Source organism: Condylura cristata, unplaced genomic scaffold (genome assembly GCF_000260355.1).
Source record: "Condylura cristata isolate star-nosed mole 26May11 unplaced genomic scaffold, ConCri1.0 scaffold00036, whole genome shotgun sequence".
NCBI lineage: Eukaryota > Metazoa > Chordata > Mammalia > Eulipotyphla > Talpidae > Condylura > Condylura cristata.
Window position 1 is genome coordinate 9,189,945 of NW_004567137.1, and position 23,959 is coordinate 9,213,903.

General features: G+C 36.0%; 1 protein-coding gene across 2 annotated transcripts in view; it reads right to left on the bottom strand.

The window, feature by feature from the left end:
* PIK3C2G (phosphatidylinositol-4-phosphate 3-kinase, catalytic subunit type 2 gamma) overlaps positions 1–23,959 on the bottom strand; it is a 268,466-nt gene that overhangs the window by 49,262 nt on the left and 195,245 nt on the right. For both annotated transcript variants that reach the window (XM_004693237.2, XM_012732811.1), the window contains 4 exons: positions 21,260–21,416; positions 14,535–14,644; positions 2,544–2,733; positions 1,940–2,061 (listed from right to left, as the gene is read on the bottom strand). In XM_004693237.2, coding sequence (XP_004693294.2) covers positions 1,940–2,061; positions 2,544–2,733; positions 14,535–14,644; positions 21,260–21,416 — 579 coding nt within the window. The remainder of the gene's footprint in view (positions 1–1,939; positions 2,062–2,543; positions 2,734–14,534; positions 14,645–21,259; positions 21,417–23,959) is intronic.

Below are 23,959 nucleotides of genomic sequence, written 5' to 3' on the forward strand. Positions count from 1 at the left end.
AAAACACCTGACTTGCAAATAAATTTGATACCTGGGTAGTAGAGTAATTCATTTTCTTTTTACCAACACAGGTATTTTGATTTGCCCTTTTGGTGGATTTCTGGAGGTTTTGCACCCCAGGAATGACAGTGCACCAATATAAGATTCTGGATGGCTGGGAGAAGAGCAATGGTGAAAGTAAAGAAGGAAAGGAAATCAACCTTCTCAAGCAGATTACATTTTTTAAAGATCATTAATTTTAAGGATGACTTTCATGCCTATGTTATCTTAGAAGGTAGCTTAAGGGACAAGTAGCTTAAAATGAAGACTACGTTATATTTGTGACTAACTAGAATTTTATTCTTTGTGTTCTGTTTTCCAGATAGGGTTCACATCACTCTCACAGAGCTTCTCTCTCAGTAAATTTAGGAGTCAGAGGAAATCTTGCCCTCATCCTTCATTTACACACATTGCTGTAAACCACAATTCCTTTGGGAATGTCAGCATACAAATACTGTTGAGGGCACATGGGAATAAATGTTCCTCCATTTCACACACTGCTTGAATCCCTTTGAAATCATCTTAAGTTCTATTAGCATGCAGTAGTTGTTGAGCAAAGCAGAATCCTAACTAAAGCTGAGAGTCTAGAGAAAGTGTATATATGGAGAGAGATATTAATATTTTAATGTTTTACAAGCTTTGTTAATGTGTATTTTGGAAATATAAAGGTAGAAAAGTTTTGAAAGCCACTTAATAAGTAATACAAGGATTAATTTATACTTGTAAATCAATAATTAGTATGATATGATGACAATCACTAATACTGAGCTCAATATTTGCAGGGAAGCCTTGAATTTCTTTTTTGCTATTCTAGAGGATTTTTTTTTTTGATAATTCTTGAAGCTGATGATACTTTTAATAGGTCTCACAGCAATACTGCTTCTAATTCACTCTCTTGAGAATACAATTACTTGCTGAATTTCCAGTTTTTACAGTATCTATATTTCAACATCTCTGTGGCACCTAGTTTTTCATTAATTTGAACTACTACTACTATTCAATATTGCACAGCAACTCTCAAGCAATTCATAACTTCGCCTAGATTTATATTTTAGAAAGTGACTAAATCTTGAAAGTCTAGATAAAACTCACAAATATAGCATTTCCAGTGAGGTATGGATAGTCATCTTGTTAAAGGACCATCTACTTAACAAAAATCCTAGGATAGATAACATAACATTTGATATAATATACCTAAATAACAATATCATAATTTTTGGGAAGGTCATCTTTGTAAGTCAAGATAAACATTTATTGTTCACTGAAGTCAATGGCCTGAATTTGAATAGTTCTAAGTGATATATTTTAGGAGGTTCCCTTCAACTCATTTGCTCTTATGTTTAATATTTTTTCCATTATAACATGAAAGAAAGCAATGACTTTTAAGATTGCTTTAGAGTGAATGCAACAAATTAAATTTATATAATGCAAGTCATAGTTAATAGTGAAAATGGCAGTGATTTGAATGTAACTAATTTTATGAAGTACTAATTGATGTTAATAAATTTAATGTTTTTGGGGGCACTGAAAATAAATATATCAGTTTTTTATTGGTTACTTGTAGAAAGAATAGATTTATGTGATTTAGTGCTGTATTTTCAATTACCCTTTTACTTTTAGAAAAAAATAAAAACAGTCACAGAAAATAATTTGCTGATAACTGGTAAAAAATGAAACCAGTTCTGAATTCTTTTCTATCTACAGTATCAATGTCTAGGAACAAACAGAAACAGCAGGACTCATTCTGTTTTAAGTGGTGAAAGGTTCTTTACTCCCACAGCAATATAAACTCTGCTGGGATAGGTTCAGTGCAATAGCATCAGAATGCTGTGTTGTACACAAATAGAAAATCCCATAACCCTATTTTCCCTTATGTTCACCAAGGAGGACAATGTCTTACTCTGGGAGAATCAAAGATGCAAATTGCTTGTGAAGCTGGCTGTGAAATTTGGAAAACTGGTCAAATGATTTTTCTGTCAAACTTCTTTCATTGTTGCTGTGTGTCACCTGGATAAGATACAGCTGCAGAAAATAAAGAGACAAAAATCAAAAGATAGCATTACCACCCTGTGATATGTTCTAAAGTCTGGTTTCATGTAAAAGAAACAAAGCAAGAAATTTTCTGCTAAATAATTATCACAAAGACTAAGAGATAGAATTTGAAAAGGCAAAATCTGCTTACAAACACAGTATAAAAAGACAGAATCTTAATGCTGGGAACAGACTGCCTACTCTCTACTGTGTTGTTAGGGTTTTTTTTTTTTTTAACACTTTAATTAGCTCTGGATTTATATTCTACCATAGGGCAAGAACTGTTTCTTTGATGTGGTGGTTATGATTTTCCCCTAGAACATGGTACTCAATGGCACTTCTGCTCAAACCGTAACTGAATCATTTGCATAGTAAAAAAAAAAATGATGGTACAAGGATGGAGGTGTAGCAGAATGAAGGGAATCTGAGATAACTCAATTGATTTTAAGTCAAGATGACAATTTGAGACTTACATGACTGTTTTTCTTGCTGAGCCCTAAAATTGTTGCTTTTAGAATTGACCTGGTTGCACTCGGTGTAAAGGATTCCTGAGGAAAGTTCTGTGAAGTAGATTTGGCATGGCTGATGGCTGTCATTTGAGCCAGTATGTGGATCAAATTGTTTAATTTAACAGGGAAACACTCCAGACTTTCTTTTATCTTCCTAGAGAAAAGGAAAAGGAGAAACAGTGAGTAAATTTCCTCTGAATCAACTCATTTCACTTATGATTTATTCCTTTGTGTTTGTTAGGTATGGAGGAAAAAGCAACAACCATATATATTTCTTTGGACCCAACTAGTAAATGTTATTTGTAGAAACTTCAAGCTCACATCTTGAGTTGTTAGCAAATATTAAACAAAGAAATTCTCATGGTGAAATATACAACTGTAATCACAGTATTGTATTTTGACTTAAGTTTTTTCCCCCTATTTTTAGGGATGAGGCTTTTAAAACTGGATTTCAATTTACAATTATTTAAAATAGCTAGCTGATATCAGGAGTTGATTCTCCACTGTCTATCCAAAACAGCCCAGTATATGTCCTGTGCAATCTACTCTATTCCTTCCCTCCCTCTATATTTAAACATTTTTTAAATGGGTTAATTTTTATTGTTTTAAAGTTTTTATTTTTATACAAGCATATTTTTGTGTATATTTTGTGTTCCTGTCATTTATTTTATTTTTTAAGATTTATTTATTCACGCATACAAGAATACAAACCTGAGGTACAGACCAGATGTGGGGGGAGTGAGAGAGGATTTATTAGCGATAGAGTGGAGAGCAGAACAGTGAAATACACTCTTCAGGGTATCAGTGGGCAAAAGAAGAGAGGTCTGCTTAGCTATAAGCGTCATCCCCTGGTAGGGGTCAAATTAGTACTGCAGTGTCTGCAGATAGCTTCATAGGGCTGCAACTTAACCCATTGTGCCACCAGGGAGGCCCCTATCAATTACCTTAGGGAAAAAATGGCATTAAATAATACCACATTTAATATTTAACATACTAAATTTAATTTAAAATTAATGTTATATTTAATAGCATTTTATATCAAAATCTATTATTTTGCACCTCTTTTTTAAATTTAGGTTTATAATTGTGTTCTAGTGGTTGATAAATTTGATAAAATGCATTTTATTCTATTGCAGTATCTAATTTGCAGTCTTATCCTTTTAGTTCCAGTTAATACTTTAAGCAGTATAGTAGAGTGTATATACCATGATGTATATAACACACATACACATAATCTCTCTTCTATTAAATCTTAAACTTTCTAAAATTCTTTATATCCACTTCTTTGAAGTCATTTTGATTATTTGAAGCTCATTCTCTAATAAATTCCTCCGACACTGCTTAAGGGAATATGTTTCTGATTCTGCATGTTGACAACTTTTGTAGCCTATACTCTTGAAAGTCAGTTTGGATAGATGCGATGTTCTTGGCTAGATATGATTTTCTCATTTTTGAGAGTCGTAACGATATTACATTTTCTTCTGAAATAAAGGACTACTGTCCCAAATTCTGGTAACAAAATGAACTTTCCCCTGCAAATGACAGGGTCTGGCCTTTTTTGCCAAGATGCTTAAAGGAAGTTTCTTTTTCTTCAAAGTTCAATAGCTTCTCTAAAATATGTTTCAGCTTACTCAGTCTGGGAAGTTTTCTGAATATGCATGATTTCCTTTCAATATATAATTTCAAGATAACACTTCAGGGCACTTTTTCAATTATGATGGAAAGTTATTATTAGTTAAAACCTCAAATATATAATTTCATTTGCTATCATGTCAACATATTATTTTGGTTTACATTTCCATATAGTATGCTGGATCTTCATTGTTTTTCATTTTTTTATTTTAATTGAAGAAGTCCTCCTTTTTCTTAATCTTTTTGTTGATGTGTTACATTGTTAAATTCATTACTTTATTCTAGTTCATTTTTTAGATTTCTGTTTTATTTCTAGTTCTTTTGTGGAGTCAGTCACTTCATTCCTGGGTTCTTCTAATTGTGGTCTCTAATGTTCCATTTATCGTTTTATTAATTTTTTTAGGTCAATTCAAAATATACTGATAAAGTTTTTGCCTTTGGTGAGAATGTCTTTCTGGTATATTTTTATTGTAGGGATTTTATTTCATATCCTATTTCTTTCTCATATTTTGTATGACAGTCAAACATGTTCTATTATTCTTGCTCATTTTAATTGAAATTGACATTTCTAAACTTTCAGAAAGGAAAAGAGCATCTTCAAGTGTCAGATGCTCCCTTTTCTGTTTCTCTCATTAGTAAAAAATTTATGGTCTCATGCTTTCTGAGATTTGCTACCTTACCCCCATTTTTGTTTGGACTTTGGTTTCCTTTGCTCCTGTGATCTTTCTCCCCTTACTTTGGGTTATACATTTAGCAATTTCTCTTCATCATAGCACTTTGTCCTGGGAGGGTGCTCCACTTACTTCCAGTTACCTGAAAGTTCAGAAACTTATCAATCTTTTCAGAATCCTGGCCATTCCATGTGAATTGGAGTGTGTAAAAATTCTCAATTTCACCTGCCATTCTCAAATTGGTCTGCTCAGCTTTACAGTGAGTGCCTGTGGGCTCTTTGGAGTTCTGTCCTCAGGACTCAGCAGTCAGATGACCTTTGTTACTTTAACTTCTTCCCATAAATATCCAGATACCACAAAAGTCTTATAACTGAGTGTTTTTGTTCCTATCTATTTGCATACAAGGGTTCTTGGAAATACCATGTTGTCTAGTTCTAGGGTAGATGTTGCCTACAGTTTTGGGGTTTTGCTAGCTGATTTGATCTGTTTTAAGAAAGAGATTCAGGGACATGCAAAGAAAAGGAAAAAAAGAAATCCAGACATTTTTATAATATAAAATTCAAGCAACGCACGAGAATATAAAGTAAAATGTAAAAGGTTCCTTTCATTTTTTCTATAACACCATTAACCTTCCCAGAAAAAACTGCATGCAGGTTATTATTAGTGTTTTGAGCTTTATCTATAACTATGTGCAAACACACACACTCACACACACACACACAATATTTATACCCACTGTATGCTGTGCTATTCTAGTGATGGGATGCAGCACTGAACAAAATTTCCCCTGATAGAGCTTATAAATTGTGAATTCTGATCATAATGAAATAAATATATAGAAGTATAGGATTTTCTTTAGAAAGTAACAAATACAATACAGGATATTAAAATAGAAAATGGCGAGAGGGACTATGGAAATAGGTAACCGTATTACAATTTTATATAGTGGGATTAAATACAATCTCACTGAAAAGATGAATAGGTGATTTTATAAAGACTTTAATTTGCCCTGGACGGCATGGGAAATTCCTGACAGAGGAAATGCTAGGCAGAGCTATAGCAAGTCCAGAATGACTGTATTTAATGGACAGCAAAGAACAGCAGTGTGGCTGGCATAGAGTAAGGCAGGAAGAGGAAAGTTGGGCAAAGAAAGGTAGCAATGTCTTTTAAGGATTTTTTTTTTATTTGTTCATACAGAACTGGGGTACAGGCCAGAGGCTCAGGGGCAGCGAGAGGATTCACCAGAGACAGATTGGGGAGTAGAACAGGCAGATCGACAAAGTACACTGCTGAGGGGAGCAGCGGGTGGGCCAGGAGAGGTCTGCCACACCATGTGGTCACCTCCGGGGCAGGCCGGAATTGAACTCATGCTGAAGTGGCTTTAGCTTCTCAGTGCAGTGCTTTAACCCGCTGCGCCACTAGGGAGGACCCTTTTAAGGATTTTAAATCATGTGAAATGTGTGTAAAAAAAGGTAGGAATCAAAAATCACAATTATATGACATGCTGTAATTTTTTAAGTGATATATTTTGGAAGAAAAAAAATTATAGTAACTAGTACATACAAAGTGGTCCAAAATGACTAGACCATGCCATTTCCTAGAATTGTTGACAACATTAAATAGGGTAACTAAAGAAAAGTTGATGGAAATAGAATTATATTATACAACTATTATTTCAATACTCTTACTGTCAAATAAGTAAAGAAGTGAAAATATATGTACCCCAAAGATTGGAGGTTGTAGTTAGAAGGATACAAGAGAAAACAGATGTACAGGTCTGTGGTTCTGTGGAAAGTGACTCATAGTATTAATAAGGAGATATTTGATAAGGATTAAAACAAGAATAAATTTTAGAATTTTTCTTTTTTCTTTCCGACCCCCTTTCTCCAGTTTCATGGTTAGACTTTGGCTTAAAATACATGAACAAACAAACAAAAGTTTTGCCAACATGAAATTTCAAGTGTTCAGACTTCATGGACAAGGTCAGCAAGTCTTCACAACCATTCACAACCACCTACATGTGCATAAGAACAAGAATTCCAGATGCTGTGGCCTTGACTATGAATAAGTACTTCTTATACCTCCCTTCTTAGAAAAAATTAGCCAAATTAGAATAACTGGAATAAAGGAACAACTGGAATAGGGAAATGTTAATGGACAGTCTTACTAAATATAAATATTATACCATTGAAATGATATTCCAACTCTATCACCAAGTCTAGCTAATTTAGTTGGTGATATTAAAATGAAATCTTACATTAAGCAAGAAAATAAAACTTAGCAATAAATAATATAGAAAAGATCAATAATGATAAATTGTGTACAAGTTTTTATAATATGAAAACATATATTAGGTCTAGTAAGCTATTTCAGTCTAGTTGTAACAGGGTGGTACCCAGGAAAAGGGGAGGTTCCAGGTTCCCTGACCCACCCAGAAGAAGGGTGGAGCTGAGCATGGAGGAGTAGAATCTGGAGAGGAGATAGAAGAGGAAGGAAATAGGATGGAGAGCCAGAAAGAGACCTGAGGGAGGCACATGGAGCAGAGAGACATGTGAAGAAATTGCATTTGTTTCTTCTTTGTCCTGGACTAGTTGAAACAGATGTGGGTGAGAGACCCATGTGGAAGTTCACTGTGGCAGCGTTTATCTTGATTTTGATTTTGCTCTTTTCCTTCCAGACTTGTCTGGTCATTTCTGACCCTTTTCTATGGGTCCCTTCCAGAAGGTGCTTTAGACTTGTGGCAGGCTTTCAGGCCTTTGGGCCAATCCCTTTTGGGTGGACTTTTACTGATGAGTGGATGAGTAACTTTGGGTATTTGATTTGCAAACTATATTCTTTGCCTTTTTTGTATTGCACACTCATATTAAAGTTACTTGCATTAAAGACCTTAATTAAAGGTCTTATGTTTTGTCTTGATGTGACAAATGGCAGAACCTAATTAAAGCGGGAAATTTGGGGGTTCAGGGATGCCCCTCTTTCCCTGTCCTATAACATAGTTGCTTGGCACATCCCTGGAATGTAACAATTGTATACACCACACCAGGTCTGGAACACCAGCGGGGACTGACTGACAATGTGCACAGCCACTGCAGAGATGACAGCTGTTGGGAAACAGCCCCAGCTTCATTATTTGTCTTTTTAATGAATGATTTCTGGTCCTCTTGGTAGGTGTATTAAACTTTCCAAATGCCTTTAACCTTTAACAGATCATCTCCCAAAGAGTTCCAAATACGAACCCCTGCCCCCATCTTTTTTAAGCATGTAGCTAGGGTGTGCATCAAGAAATATAATGGGAATAGAACCCAAAGATCTGCATCCCTCTCCCATATTCTTTTCTTTCTCAATTTGAAGAGAAAATGTATAGAAAGCCGTTGAATTATGTTTGGAGACCTTTGAGCATAAACAATCTTGTCTCATTCTGTAGACATGAGAAATAGGTTAGGAAGAATAAAACGACACTAGGAATTTCTGATGTCTGCACACCCTGGTGACTCAAAGACCCTGGCTCTGTGTCTGTGATGTGGGGCCCAGGAGCACTCTCTCTGGACGTCATTACCCTAATTTGTCCAGGGCCATCTCTTAATTAAAACTGTTGTTCTCTTTTAAGGTTTAGAGGAGAGGTTCAAAGCTGTTCTGTGTGAAGCATAGGCTTGAAAGGAAAGAGGAAGAGCAACAGAATCCCAAGGTGGCTTTGCATGACAAAAACAACCAAGTAAATCAATTAGACTGACTCTTCCAGAGTTTATCCTAGAGACACTGGCCAATGGGTAAAGTAAAATAGAATACCCTAGCAGAAATAAGTGAACTAGATCTTTGTTTAGAAACCACTCAGGCCCTACTGTTTCCTTCGGTTTGTTAGATTACAGTTGAGTCTGTGTGTATCTTTTATTCCCAAGGAAACCAGAGAGACTCTGGTCTTATTTCCAAATATCCTCACTAATGCAAACAATTATTATTATTATTATTATTATTATTTTAAAGATTTATTTATTTGTGCATACAGAACCGGGGTACAGGCCAGAGGCTCAGGGGCGGTGAGAGGCTTCACCAGAGACAGAGTGGGGAACAGAACAGGCAGATCGACGAAGTACACTGCTGAGGGGAGCAGCGGGCGGGTCAGGAGAGGTCTGCCACGCCATGTGGTCACCTCCGGGGCAGGCGGGAATCAACTCATGCGGAAGTGGCTTTAGATTCTCAGTGCTGTGCTTTAACCCAATGCGCCACCAGGGAGGGCCAATTATTATTATTTTTTAAGTTTGGAAGTTCAGTTTGCTTCAGTCTGCAGTTTTAGCTGAAAAACAGGAGATTTTTATATTTACGAAACTGAAGATTTGCCTGCTAGGTCGAATGGAGCTGCTGGTAGTACATGGACAAATTCCTCTCACATTTCTGGAGGAGGAAATGGATGAAGTGCAAAGCAAGATCTGTATATGGGAGGGGAGGTAGGCAGGGAAGTTTATGTTTAATGATCCTAGTCTGGTCTGTGAAATAGGTTATCTCTTTCTAAGGACAGCTAACCCGAGATTTGAGAGTGATTGAAAATCCTGAAATAACCCATTTGGACAGCATTTTAATGGATGGTTGCCTTTGTTGCCTAGCAGTGGGCTCGGCAGAGATGTTACACGAGAGTATCAATTCGCCGGGACTGAGTCATAGCACTTTCTGATTCTATTCAACAGCACTCAGCTGCAAGGGGAGTAGAAAAAAGTTAGAGAAGCAGGGAGTTGGCAATGATGTGAAAAACCTTTGTGGCCAGCAAACCAATTTTATTTTCATTTTTCTCTAAATGCTGTTAATTATAATACAATTTTTAATACCACACAGAGGGGGAACATTCTCTGAAATTCCTATGATTAGCTCTTAACCTACGATGTAAATGCCCAGAAGCTGGGTAGGATCCCATACTGTTCTTAAAGCACCCCTTTTGGGAAGCAGGAGAAGTCAAGTATCTTTCTTTCAAGTACAAAATAGGGTGGCAAGGGGCAGCGTCTGAGTGCCAATACTGTGGTCAGGACCAGGGTATGGGAAATAGCCACATGTTCTGTGTCTCAGAGGGCCAAGTCCTCATTCATGATCCAGATCTGTGAGTTTAGTGGGGTGGGGTTGGTGGGGAGCTGGATTTTTGATCTGGCTTTTAGTCTGCATGTTAGTAGTGCTATCAGAGTGGTGGCATTAGCATTTTTAGCCTGTCAAAACAAAAGAGTTTAAATATGCAGGAACTCCACTAATTATATTACCGTGGATGATACTCTGAAGCACCAACACCAAACCCATTACAAAGCCAGAACTTGGTTTCTTTTTTGGTAAAATATATACATTGGTGTCTATGTTTCAGGTTTAAGTTTTGAAATCTTTGTGATGTCAGAGAATAGAGCTTAAGGTAGCAGTAGTAAGTACATAGAAGATAATTCGAATTATGTGGACCATGTCATTGAAAGCTCCATTAACCAGACTTTTAAAAAATTCATGTCATATACTGTTTAACAAAATATTATATAATCTGCTTTAATTTTTACTACCTAAATAACAGAGATATTTTAAGTAAAATTTTTAAAGAAACCATAGTCACAGTTAATTGTGTTTTCTTGAACCTTGATAACAGGTCCTTCCCATTGTTGGATGACCCATGTGACAGAAGAGCTCCTCAATGCTTGGTCTACAGATGCTGACACCAGAGTAGAGAGCAGACTGGAAAAGACAAACTCAAAATCCATGAAGGATTAATCCATAAAGGTAAGGAATTGAGATTCTGGGATAAACTATATGACTGAAACTGGCTGAAGTTGAAGAGAGAGTGAGTATCATGGGAGATTTCTCTGAGGAGAAAAGGGGAAAAAATAGGATGATGTTCCAGGAATCTGGGAAGGAGCCAAATCAGAGAGAGGATGGGAAGGTGGCAGGCCACCCCAGGGGGGTTGCAGGGCAGCTGTGCAGCAGAACTGGAGCCAGGCTCCCAAGGATCACCTGGTGGTAGCACAGATGATAATTTTGGGGAGTGATTTGTGTGTGCAGCCAAGGATTGGGCTCTTCAGGATGTGAAGATTGGGGCCTGAGGACCGGTATAGGGAACTACCCTAGTGGAAATGCAGCCAAGGTGGTTGCTGAGGAGCCTTGAGAAGCCACGGCCTGGGTCAGACAGCTGCACAGCTTGATGGTCTACATTTGGGAAAGTTGGTTTTGAGCTCACAGGATAGTTTTAGGCTCCACACGCTAGAGCTTGGCCTTCTCAATTCAAATTGTGCTCTGTCTCCTGCTAGCACCATCCTTTGGCAAACTATTTCACGTCTCATTGCCTAATCTAAAAATGAAGACAACAATGTTTTGCTCCACAGACCAGTGATGATGAATAATAAGTTATTATAGGAGAAGCCCTTAGAATAGGACTTGACGCTTACAAAGCATTATATTTTAAAGGTTAGGCATTTTATCTGCTTTTAAAATACCTAATGTTTTATGTCTAGGTTGTATATACTATTTAATTAAACTTTTAAATATATTTTAAAGGGAACAGAGCATGTTCACATTCAGACATCTTTGGGAGTAGGAAGGAGGAAAAATAGCTCCTGCTTTGTGTGGGAGAAACTGAGGGAAATGACCAAGTGTATTAATTAAAGTGAAATACTATGTGGCATGTAATTTGGTAGTATATTAAATACAGTAGGAGATAGGACATGTCCTGTTGAATTATAGAAGGAAGTATTAGTTAGTGATAAACAGAGAGGGTTTCATGGACAAGGCAGTAGTTATCTGAAGTCTCAAGAGGTAGGTAAGACTGAAAAGTGGATTAGGCTTATCCTCCACTCTAACAACTATGATTCTTTGAAAGCATTTCAAGTGATGCTATACATATAATATATATAGAAATAGCATGGATGAATATACATCAATAAAGTGCTCTACATAGAAAAAATATTCACTTAGTAAGTGGTTGGGTAGCTAAACCTTGATAAAGGCAGGGAATGGCAAGTCAAAGATAATCAGAAGTGACAGGCAGGGAATGACAAGTCAAAGATAACTATTGAAAAATGAACTGCCCCAGTTTAGATGACTAGATGCTTTTTAAGACTGCAGTGGAGAACAGTTCTTTACCATCGAATTGTAGAAGGAAGGATAAGTAACAGAACATGACATCTGAAAGTGGGAAAATTAGCCTGACAGAGACATGCAGGCAGGATAATGAGGTCGTGCTCACAGCTAGGCGGTTACTGGCTTCAGACCTAGTTCCCACACTAGTTCATGTCTTTTTGAAAGGCAAAGGGAGATAAGTCAACTTAGGCAAACTCACCTGGCTCGAGATTGTGCTCTTCACAGATCTGTGTGTGACAGGTAAAGTCAGGATGGGAGGGATGAGTATCTGGCAGACAAAGCCTATTTATATGTTTCCTGTGATCAGAATCTAAAAAAAGCCTTTATTTATTTATTTATTTACTTTTTTAATTTGATACATAGTATTTCCTTTCTTTTTGCCTTAGGAGGGACAACTGCAGCACTGTGATCACTTTGTTGAGCAAGAACCTTGCACACAGTCTGCAGCCCGTCACATGCTTCCTACCTCCTCATTTTCAGCCCTTTCCACGCTCTTCCCTTATTCCCCAAGCAGACATAGTGAGAGATCAATCATTGTGTCTGCTGTGCTGTGGCTGACTTTAAACAAAGATATGCTTTATCTGACTATTAATTTCATTACTTTAGATTCCACATGTTAGTGACTCCATCGGGTATTTAACTTTCTCCTTCTGAGTTATTTTGCTTAGCATTATCTTTCCAAGCTCTAACCTTTGATAGCTGACTAGAGAATGGAGACATTAAGGAGGGGAGGGGATGGTGGAGGGGAAAGAATAGGGAGGGAAACATGATGGTCTGTGGTGTTAGAACATGGGTGAGTTGGTGGTGGAGACACTATGGTGGTAGATACACTGTGGTTGTAGTACCTGATGGTGGTACCCTGATGTTACTTCAGTTAGAGATAGATAGATAGTTAAATAGATAGATAGATAGATAGATAGATAGATAGATAGATAGATAGATAGATAGATACTCCATAGATAAAATGAGAGTGATGTCTTGCTGTGAAAAAAAAAAAAAAGCAACTTACTCAGATGGTGAAGGAATAGCCTGAGGGGGTTATTTTTGGCCCCAGGTGAATCTACTTATGTTGGGTGGCAGTGAATTGGACCAGGTTGGGCAGCACTTCTCAGACAAGTCCTCAGATCCAGAAATGGAGGTAACTTGGACTTCCTCATTCTGGAAATCAAGGATTTCAAGCACATAGCTAGTCTTCAAAGTAGTGTCTATTACCAACTAATATTTGTGGTTTTTATAAATGCACATCAACAAATACTTCTTCCAGAGGTACTTTTACTAATAGGGGGCATTTTTTAAGATGGAAAAGGAAAAAAAAGTCTACCAGACTTCTCTAAGAACCTCTAATGATAGGATTTCTGAAACAGAGTAGTTAATAGGAAGGTGTGTCTTGGGCAGGGGCTCTGTTTGGTTTTCCTTAATCATATCATATAGTTTCCAATATTATATTGAAAAAACTCTCAGATCAAAATCCTAACTCTGTTCTTACTACATCTTTAATCATGGGAAAGATCCTTAATTCTTTCAATCTCAGTTTTCTCATTTGTTTGTTTTTGGAATAAATAAGCTGTAAGTTCTCTTTGAGCTCTGATATTTAGTTCTTGGATTCCACGGAGCTCAGGCAATCCTGCCTGTAGCATCTTAACAAAACACAAGCGCCACAAGACAGCTGATCCATTAAAGTTTATGAAACAGAGATCCTTTACAAATATGAAATTCTTTAAGTGTTTTCTTTAAGGCATACCCTTGAACTCTTACTATTCCCTTGGAAAGAGGAGTGATATGTCACTCTACATTCTGGAAGCTGGAAAGAAAAAAAAACAATCCTGGTGAAGCAAGTTTTATTATAAGCATTGTTTTCTTCAAAAGGAAAAAATGATACCTTCATTAAAGAGTATACATTGTTTTCCAATTTCCAGTTCAAAATATTAAAACAACTAAAAATTAGATATAAGTAAGATTCAATGTTAAGAAATTACAGAAAAATACTGCTCTACTTAAACTGTTTATGAGGATAATTACTATAATTAACATTTATTGAGCCTAAAATAGGCTAGGAATTATGCTATGCATTAAAAAATGGAAGTTCAAAGAGTCTTATAAAATAAGAGTTGGGGTCCAGTTGATATTCACTGTATTTTACTTAGACTCTTACCTTGATATACTAGTATTTTCCTAAACTTGCTTAATAAAAAAAAAGATTAATAATAAGATAGTCACCTAATGTTCCAACATTTATATTATCTTTGAGATGAAAGGAGTGAGTTCTTATCTCATCAGAAATCTCTTTTTCCAATTTATTTTTCTGGACATAGTTCAAATAGAACAACCAATCTATTTATGTCAGCCCTTGCTCTTTTCAGTGACCCCTTATTGAACAATGTGTTAGATAAAGAGGCTGGTTAGCAAACAACAGCATGCCACAGAAACCCTGACTAAGGTTTTCTACCAGACATCCATATTGCTTTCTTACTATCCTTGGCAAAGAATAAGTTGGCTCTAGAAAGGACAGTTTATACCCATGACTGTGGAAGTCTGTACACACAAATATAACTACAGTTCATCTTACTTGGTAAAATAACTTGTTGCTTCCAGGTCTGTGTCTTGTGGCCGAAGATTATTATACACATATTTCAGGTCCTGGATTCCATTTAGCTCAGGTAACCCTGCATGTAGCATCTTAACAAAACAAGCACATGAATAAAGCAAAATCGAATAAATGAGGATCAAATCTTACATGATCAAATTTGATTGCATTTAATGGTTAATTCTGTTACGCATAAACTGAACTTTACATAGTAGCACCTTTCAGTTTGCAAACATTAATGAACAAAAGTTCATGTTTCTAACCTCCCATATTTTAGTAGAAGAAACAATAATAAAACAGGAAAAAAATCAAAATTCTTGCAGATTAATAATTGTCATCATAATTTAATGAAACCATAAACTATGACAGTAGTACTCTCTTTATTTTGTCTACTTTGTAGAGGCAGCATATTCAGCATGTGACAGTAGAAATAATAACTCTAGTGTTAGAATTCCTGGATCCACTATTTAAAATCTGAATAATCTTGAAAAAGTCTCAATCTCGTTGATCCTTCATTTTCTTAGATATTAAAATACTCAACATTTTTATGAGAATCCAATGCCTCATAAACAAGAGAGTTTTAGACATTATAAATTACTATACAGAAAATATGTTACAGTGTTCATACTAAAGAAGAAAAACTTAATCCTTTGAAAACTCTAAGTGAACTTTCAGGTCAATTGTATGTAAGCAGAGAGATTAATACTCATCCCCCTGGTTTTTAATCTGACATTCTTTCATGACTCTATGACTCATGCCACCAGAAAACAATATTTTTCTGTTTAGTGATGATCACATTCATTTGATTATCAAAGCAATGAAATAGCTGAAGATAAACTGTATGAAATATCAGGTATTTTTCTACTAAGCTTTGGAAAGGGTTTTATTTATATTATAGTGTAGGATGAAGGGATAATATTCTCTATAGTATAAAAGAAAATACTTAAAAACACAGCACCTTTCTGAGATAAATATGAACTTTGCAAAAGGAGAATGAGATGGGGGTGGAGGAGGGAAAGAAGAGGAGGGTAAGGAAGAAAGAGCTGAGGTGGAGCAAAGTGGGCAGGATCCCAATGTAAAATGATAATTAACACTCTGGAAATGTGGTAGGGTTACAGTGGGAAGCTAGGAATAATGCTGTAGTCCTAAAAATAAAGGATAAACTGAGAACATGACTATGGAGGATGGGTGAAGTTGTGATTGTGGTGATAAAGCTCATGTGAGAAAAATGGATTAGAAAGTATTCTCCTGCCATGCCCAACCAAGTTGAGGGAGAAGCAAAGGCAGATATGCAGAGAGCAAGATAGCTTTCATTGACTCCCATGAAGAAATCTTAGACATAGGGTATCCTGTGGAGATTAAAAGAGATGATGCTAAAATAGCAACAAGAGTAGTTTTAGTAATGCTAAGATTTTGTACTTTATCCTAAAGACAAGAAAAAGCCCTTTAAATGATTTAAATTATGCATAAGAAAGACTGAATTGTGTTTGAATGAGGTGATATGTGGAAAGTTGGTTAAATTGGAGCTAAATAGAAGGCTGGACTAGGAGACTGGTTGGAAATGGAAGTAAGCTAGTGGATTTTAAATATATTTAGGAAGTAGAATTGAACATATAGAGTATTGAGTAGAGTCTAAAGAGTATAACTATAAATACAGATTTGGGAGCTACTACCATATAGATTATGGTGAAAACATGGAAATGAAACAGGTCATCCTGGAGAGTTGTCAACTGTCCCTTCTCAAAGATCTTTATATATATGTACATATATATAAAGTATAAAATATATTTAACACTTTATTGATGCATACAAGAACGGGGATATAGGCCAGAGGTGCGAGAAAGGGGATGAGAGGATTCATCAGAGACAGAGTGAGAAGCACAACAGGCAGATGTGCTAAAATACACTGCTGAGGGGAGCAGCGGGCAAGACAGGAGAGGTCTGCTGTGTCATGTGGTTCACCTCCTTGCCTGGGGTTCGAACCCACAGGGCAGTGCCAGCAAATAGCTTCATAGTGCTACACTATGGAAGGCCACCAAGGAAGGTCCTTCTCAAAGATCTTTAATTCATGATACGTAACTTTGAGCACATTCTCCTTTTCCAAAAATCTTCCTCCTTTTTCCTGTTTCGCATATCTGTTTACACTGCCACCATTATCTAACAACAATGAAAAACCCTTATTTGCTTTGAGACCTTCTCCTGATTGTTATCACTTAATTCTATAAACACCAACTCAATGGGCTTTTGTTTTCATGCTCCCTTTCTCTTGTAATTATCTGTCTTAGCTCATTTGCTGAGACTGCTTGAATAGAATTTTTCTAGTTTTTTAATTTCTCTGTCTTTATCTCTGTCTCTGATTTTATAATTTGTGAGTTACCTATTTTAAATCCTAGCTAGATGATGGAAAATCAAACTTCTAGATTTTGAAGTTAGAGTGTAAAGTTATCATTCAGCTCTAAAAGCCTTTCATTATCTAACTATAATATGTCACCCCCAGCTACCTCCATCAACACCACAGGCTGGCACCCATTCCATTTCTAATACATGTCATGCCTATGATCTTTATTCCTTCACACATACTTTCTTTTCTGTCAGCCAAGAAAGTCTTTCTTCTAGGTTTAATAATGTATACAGCAAACATAGGTTGGTCCTACCTCTTTTATGGTATTTATTGTTTTCTAGCTTTAAATATATTTTTTTCATAAATATATTTGTCAAATTATATTCTACATTATTTGAGGACAGGAACTGAGTTTTTATACAATGTTAAATTTCTCATATTGCTCAGTACAGTGCTTAGAATTTACTGACTGTATGTGAAAAATGAATGCACATGTGACTGAATGAAAAAAATACCTGATCCCTTAGGCATTGAAAACGTTGTAGCTAGACAATTCAAACCTGACAACAAACTTACCAGAGTTAACCACAGGAAGATACATCCCCTAATTGATTAAAATCTAGATTAGGCTTTAATCAGTTTTATACATTGAGTTCTAGAGATTTCTGCGTACTGATTGAGAAAGCTGGATTTTTTTACAAATTGGGGTCACCCATTTGGTAAGAATAGGCTTCTCCCCTAGATCTGAATGCATTCTAGTTTCTCTAGAAATTGTGAATACATACTTGCTTGCTTAGGATGCTGTCAGACATTTCTCTGGAAGTGGACCTTATACTTACTCCTTCCTTTCTCTGTCAACACACACACACACACACACACACACACACCAGTATACACTGCTTCAAAAAGGATGAACCCCAGTTCTCTCCCTCTCGTATGTCTGAACAAAGGTGCCAAGTGCTAAATTTGCTCTTATTGATGAGCTCCATTCCTCAGAGGAGGTGTTGAGTTTGCTGACTCTGTACCGCTGAGGCCACTTAGCCTCTCTGTTCACCGACACCCAGCCATGTGGTTCTAGTGCCTCCTAGATTTGATGGCATGGGTTATACCTTTAAAGTGGGGCAACAGGAAAGGGAAAAGGTGGCAGTACAACTGATGAACAGATGAGCTGCTTTTTAAAAGACAAGTACATTTGAAGTTTTCTACTTCTGTTCTACTATGTCCAAATCTGCTCCCATGACTATGCTTAGGGAAATAGACACTCTTCATCATCACATAGAGAATTTAGAAAGATTTCTGCTGGGAAATATCTGATATAATAATGGGTGTGATAAACATTTTAAACTGGGTGAATGGTTCCCATGTTCTTTGGAAGCCTTCCATTATAGCTGATATTGATTTTTTTAATGAGAGAAAAGCTGATGAAATATAGGCTTTTATGTTAGTGAATCCAGCCAGCAACACTCTTGGGTCTCCTACAGATGTTTTGCTTTTAAGCAAGATGGAACTTTCATGGATTATTTTACCCACAGCTTTCCCCAGGAGTAAATAAAAAAGTACTGCAGATGTCTGGAAACGTGCTTCTCCCTATGGAGGATGAGCCACTAAATCCACAATAGACTCACCAGACACTTGTGGCTCGTAAACCTGGGTACTGACCATTTATAACTCGGATCAAATATTTTTCAAGTTGTAACTGGGTCATGGTGTAGTAGACTGAGTTAACACAGGAGTCAGTTTGAGAGAGAATGGGGGAAATACAGAAAACCCACAGAGGTAGAAAACTATCCTGTGCAAACTTATATTTGGTTCTTCCTTTTTGGGGAAGCTAAAGATTCTTTACCTCTTTACTGGTGCTTTGATTAGCTACAGAGTTCCAAATGACAGACACATAAAAAGAAGAAAATCAGGTAAATGACAAGAAACTAATATAACACACTGCTGTTTTCCATGTCTTTCTCCATTGGCCTAATTGGTCCATATTACTTGTGATCTCTATTTCATTTTTTGTGAGAGTCCAAATCTAAGATAAATGTCCTTCACTGCCAAATTTTTCCCTTAATTTAAACGTCACAACTTGAATACTAAAAAGAGGGAGAAGTTTTGGATGTACTAGAATGCTAGAAATCATTAACATCTGATTTTAATATTATTTTATGAGAAATTATTTCAGTATTTGATTACCTTAGCATATATATAATTCTCACAATGAAATATATTATATAAACTCTTTAATAATTTATCTAATATGATTTATGCTGAAACATTTTTAAGAAAGGTAGAAAGGTTAAATAAGAGGGGGGGGAATTACTTCAATGGCTTTCTGAATTTATTTTTTCAAAAAGCTGTCCTTTCAGCATTTCTTCATCATTAATATAAACATCAACTTAGTGTCACCTGAGAAATAGTAAAAATTACATTTGTGCTTTTGTTCTAATTTATCTTTGAAATGTCTGTGATTGGTACAAGTAGTTGCGAGAATATGGTACTTCTCTTATATAGTTATTTTTGGCATTACTGACATTTAGAAATGCTGGATACTCAGCTATTGTTGTACATGATCTTTATTGTCCTTATTAAAAATTATAAGACTCCTACTCTCATATGCTAAAGTTTCCTCCATAGTTTCTGTCATATAGTAAGTGTTCATGAGCTCATGGATTCTTGAGTAGAGCATACTAGCACCCAAGAGGGTATCAGAGTTGATACAATGTGCATATTTGTTATGTAAATGCAATCAAAATCATGGACTCAGATCTCGTAGAGTTTCCTTTGTGATATGGTTATAGCTTATGAATCACAAGCTCTCTCATCACCATATGGACTAACAGGATTGTGATTAGAATGCAGAACACTGGCTATTACTAGAATTCCAAATGGAAGTAATTTCTCAAAAAATAATTGTTGTATCCAGTATTATCTAAAAGTTCTCCCTGTTTTTATTATTCTCATGTGACCAGTGAATATTTGAAATGTGGTCAGTGAGAGTAAGGAGTTGAATTATAAATTTTATTCAAAGTAATTAATTAAAATTTAAATAGCCATATGTGATATGATGATACGGTATTGCACAATACCTTATAGATTAACGAGGACCTAGTACAGAAAATTAATTAAGCCCTATATATGGGAGGAAAGATGCTAAGTGTCTTATTTGATCAGGTTATATAAAATGTATATCATTTAATACACATAGGTCATTTAGCACTAGCAGTGAAAACAAGCTTATAATGTTAGGTCTTTTACTCAGCAACCCTACAAGGTAAATGCTAATATATTTATTTAATAGATACTGCCAAGCTAGGGTTTAAACTCAGGAAAGCCTGACCACCAAGCCTATACCCTGGTCAGCATCTAAAGATCTACACCAGTTGTTTCTAGTGATTCTACTGACTCTACGCACCATACTGATTTACCAAATGTGATTCTTTCCTCTAGTTTGCTGCAATTACTAGTATGTATGTTTGTACTCAAAGACATCACCACATTCTTTCCCAAGAAGATAATTCTACAGATCTTTCTGCATATCCATCTCCCATCTCTCCTTATTTGTATTTGTGGTTTCTATCACTTTGTACTGGACAGTGAGAGCATATAAGACCATGACTCAGTAAACCTAATGTGTGCTGCTATATGTGCTGCTTATATATATATATATTTTAAGAAATATTTATTCATACAGAACTGGGGTACAAGCCAGAGGGGCAGGGGCAGTGAGAGGATTCACTAGAGACAGAGAGGGGAGCAGAACAGGCATATTGACAAATTACACTGCTGAGGGGAGCAGCGGGCGGGTCAGGAGAGGTCTGCTGCACCATGTGGGTCACCTCCAGGGCTGGGGATTGAACTTGCACTGAAGCAGCTGTGGCCAGCTTGCAGTAATGCCCTTTAACTCACTGTGCCACCAGGGAAGGTCCCACCTTACATTTTAATCCTCAGTTTCTTAATCTGGAAAATAAGCAAGTGATCAAAGGGAAAGACTGGAAGAACAAGCCAAACATCACTGTGTCACCAAACTGTGGCAATGAGGTAGTATTTTTGAGGCACTTTTGAAAAATCCTAAAGCATAACACAGCTGTTACAATTCTCTAAATTACTGTCCTTGTTCTTAAAAAAAAAAAATACATACTGAAATGCCTCTGAACACATCAATATTATTGTGAAAGAAGTGTTTGAGAAAATAATTGTAAACTAATGAATTATTAAGAAATGTGTTTCTAAACTGTACAATGATACTTTTGGTCTGTTCATTCCTTTCCGTTTTGAATAGCTCTTTGGGGAACTCCAAGTCATTAGCAAAAATAGACTACTGAAAGAGAGACATAAACGAAACATATTATTTTTGTTAGTTCCCCAAGGGTCTTACCATTTCCAGCAGGTTCAAGAGCAGTTGGCTGTGCTTTCTGACAATGTTATAAGCTCGACAACAGAGCTCCACAAAATCTTGGAAATGCTGTGGTTTTTTCCCACCTTCTGTAATGAAATACTCCATCTCTGACGTAAAAATAAAAGGGGCTCGGTCCCTATGAACCAAAAATAATAGCAACGGTAAGCCTTTGGAGAAACAGCTATGTTAGTCATAACAACGTATTATTTTCATTTGATTTTTGTTGTTATTTTCTCTATTCTAATGGATGAACTTCCTTCATTAGGAGAGAGCTAGAGAAACTTGCTAGTTGCATGCTCTGAATTAAGTTGTAGCATGTAATTACAGCACATACATTGTATCAAACATTTAATTACAAATTATATTAAGATGAGAACATTACACATTAAAATAATATAAAGTCCAATTAATAATGAAAGTGCTACAGAAAATAAATTTATTGCTAAATTTTGAAGTGATAAAACACATTATGTATTTGAACTCATGGTACTTTTAATATATTTTTTTTCTTAAACAGTATGTTGACCCACTAGATACAGTTCCAGGTAAAAGCTAAGGTATGTAATGACAAGTTCTTTCAGAAAGCAATTTATGAAAAAGTAGATGTTATCAATTTACTATTAGATGTTTAGGAAGATGGTAGCTATATTTCATTTTATACTAAACTGAATAAAAATACTTGAAAGAAAGAAAGAAATATGAACAGACCATGCTGTCTATAATATTGCCCTTTGTAGCCCCAAGGGTGGAAAATCAGGAAAAGAACCAAAGAAACAGTGTAATTTCTACCATTTTGTCAGTTTTTCTCATATTCTTTGATATCTGAGGTGAAGCATTAACACTTCTGATTGAGATCAGCAAAGGGAGGATTAGAAACACCTCTCTCTGAGGAAGATTCACTCACTGAATAAGAACAAGAAATGAGACAATGAGTTTTGATATTGATTTAACTTAAGGTCCTCTTAGAAAACTTTTATGATGGGAATATAGTTTTAGGTAAAAACATACCTTAAAAAGTAGGTATTTTTCATTAATTAAAATAGAACATACTTTTAAGCTTGAGTCCACAATTAAGATTTAATTAAGGTTAATTCAGCTATTTTTTGAAAAAGTCATTTATGATCTTCATAATTATAATAGTATTTTTAAATAATGAAAACAGTTGTGCTTTATTGTTAGATGATGTTTATAAAAAATATCATAGAGTTGGAAATTTTGTTCATCTAACTTAGTATAAATTCAAATCAGAAAGTCAAAACCAGGTATTTTGTGGCTGAGCTAGCACAGTGGACTCTAGCTTCATGCATGGTATTTCAGAAAATATACATAACTAAGGTTCTTTTGCTGTGGATATTTTATTTTATTATTGCAACTTTTAAAGTTGTGTAATCCAGGCTACTATTGAATATCAAAAGTAAAGTTCAGTCTATCAATAGCCTTACTGCTTTATAGTCATTTTCACTTATTCATCTCTCAAAAATAATTATTGAGCACCTAGACACAAAGAAATATGTTGAAATATCAAGTCCAAGCTTAAATTGTTGCTCACACTGTGTTACTATGTGGCCTCCATTGTCCCCTCCAACCCATAAACTGTAAATTTACTTTGGATCCCTTTAGCCAAACTGAGAACAGAGTTGTTGAAAACATGAGATTCTAATCCTGGACCTGCTGTCTCAGTCTCCTTGTTTCTGACTAGAGGATAAGTAATATTTAGCTCGTAGGCTTACTGTGGATTATTGGCGTAAATGTACACAGAAAAGAGTGCTGTATATTCATGAACTGCTAGACTGAGACTCTGCACAGGACACCAGCTACAGGCTTTGCTGCCAACTGTGTGGCTCTACAGAGTTCTGTGACCCTGTACGTGTTCCTTGTGCTCTCTGGGCCTCAAGTTCCTTCGTTAATGTGGGAATAAGTACACTTGGCTCTGGGGCTGTGAGAGGAGTAAATGGATTGTGTTAGAGCTCAGAACAGTTTGGCATCTAGTAAATACTCAGCAAATGTTAAAAACTGTCAGTCTCCAAACAGTCAAGAGCATTTTCAAGGCCCTCCCACAACGAGTTAAAGCATAACACAATAAAGCTAGCCACAGCCACTGCAGCATGAGTTCAAACTCCAGTCAGGGAGATGACCCACATGGCACAGGAGACCTCTCCTGACCCGCCCACTGCTCCCCTCAGCAGTGTACTTATCAGTTGGCCTGTTCTGCTCCCCACTCTGTCTCTGGTGAATCCTCTCATCCCCTGCACCCCAGTTCTTGTATGCATAAATAAATAAAAGTGTTTTTAGAGCTGAACATTTTCATAATTAAATACCCCTCTCTCTTCAAAAATGCCATCAGTAAAATCTCAAGTTTCTTCAAGGTTTAATTTATTCCCAGCTGTTCCATGTAATGTATTTGACTGCATAGGCTTTAAGTGCACTTTTGAATGTGCTACAGTTTTTTATTTATCACTCACCCATGTAGTCATCACTATTGCTGACATTTTAATGGTTTTATCTCAGACTTCCATAATCTGAAAAAGTTTGAGTTTTATATATAACAATTTTCCAATAGCTTTTTCCATTTTATACAATAGTTACATTGAGTAGAGCCTTCAAAATAATCTTATGTCTTCAACTTTACAACTTTATGAAATTTTCTCTTTTAACATAAATGATACGATTTTCTCACTA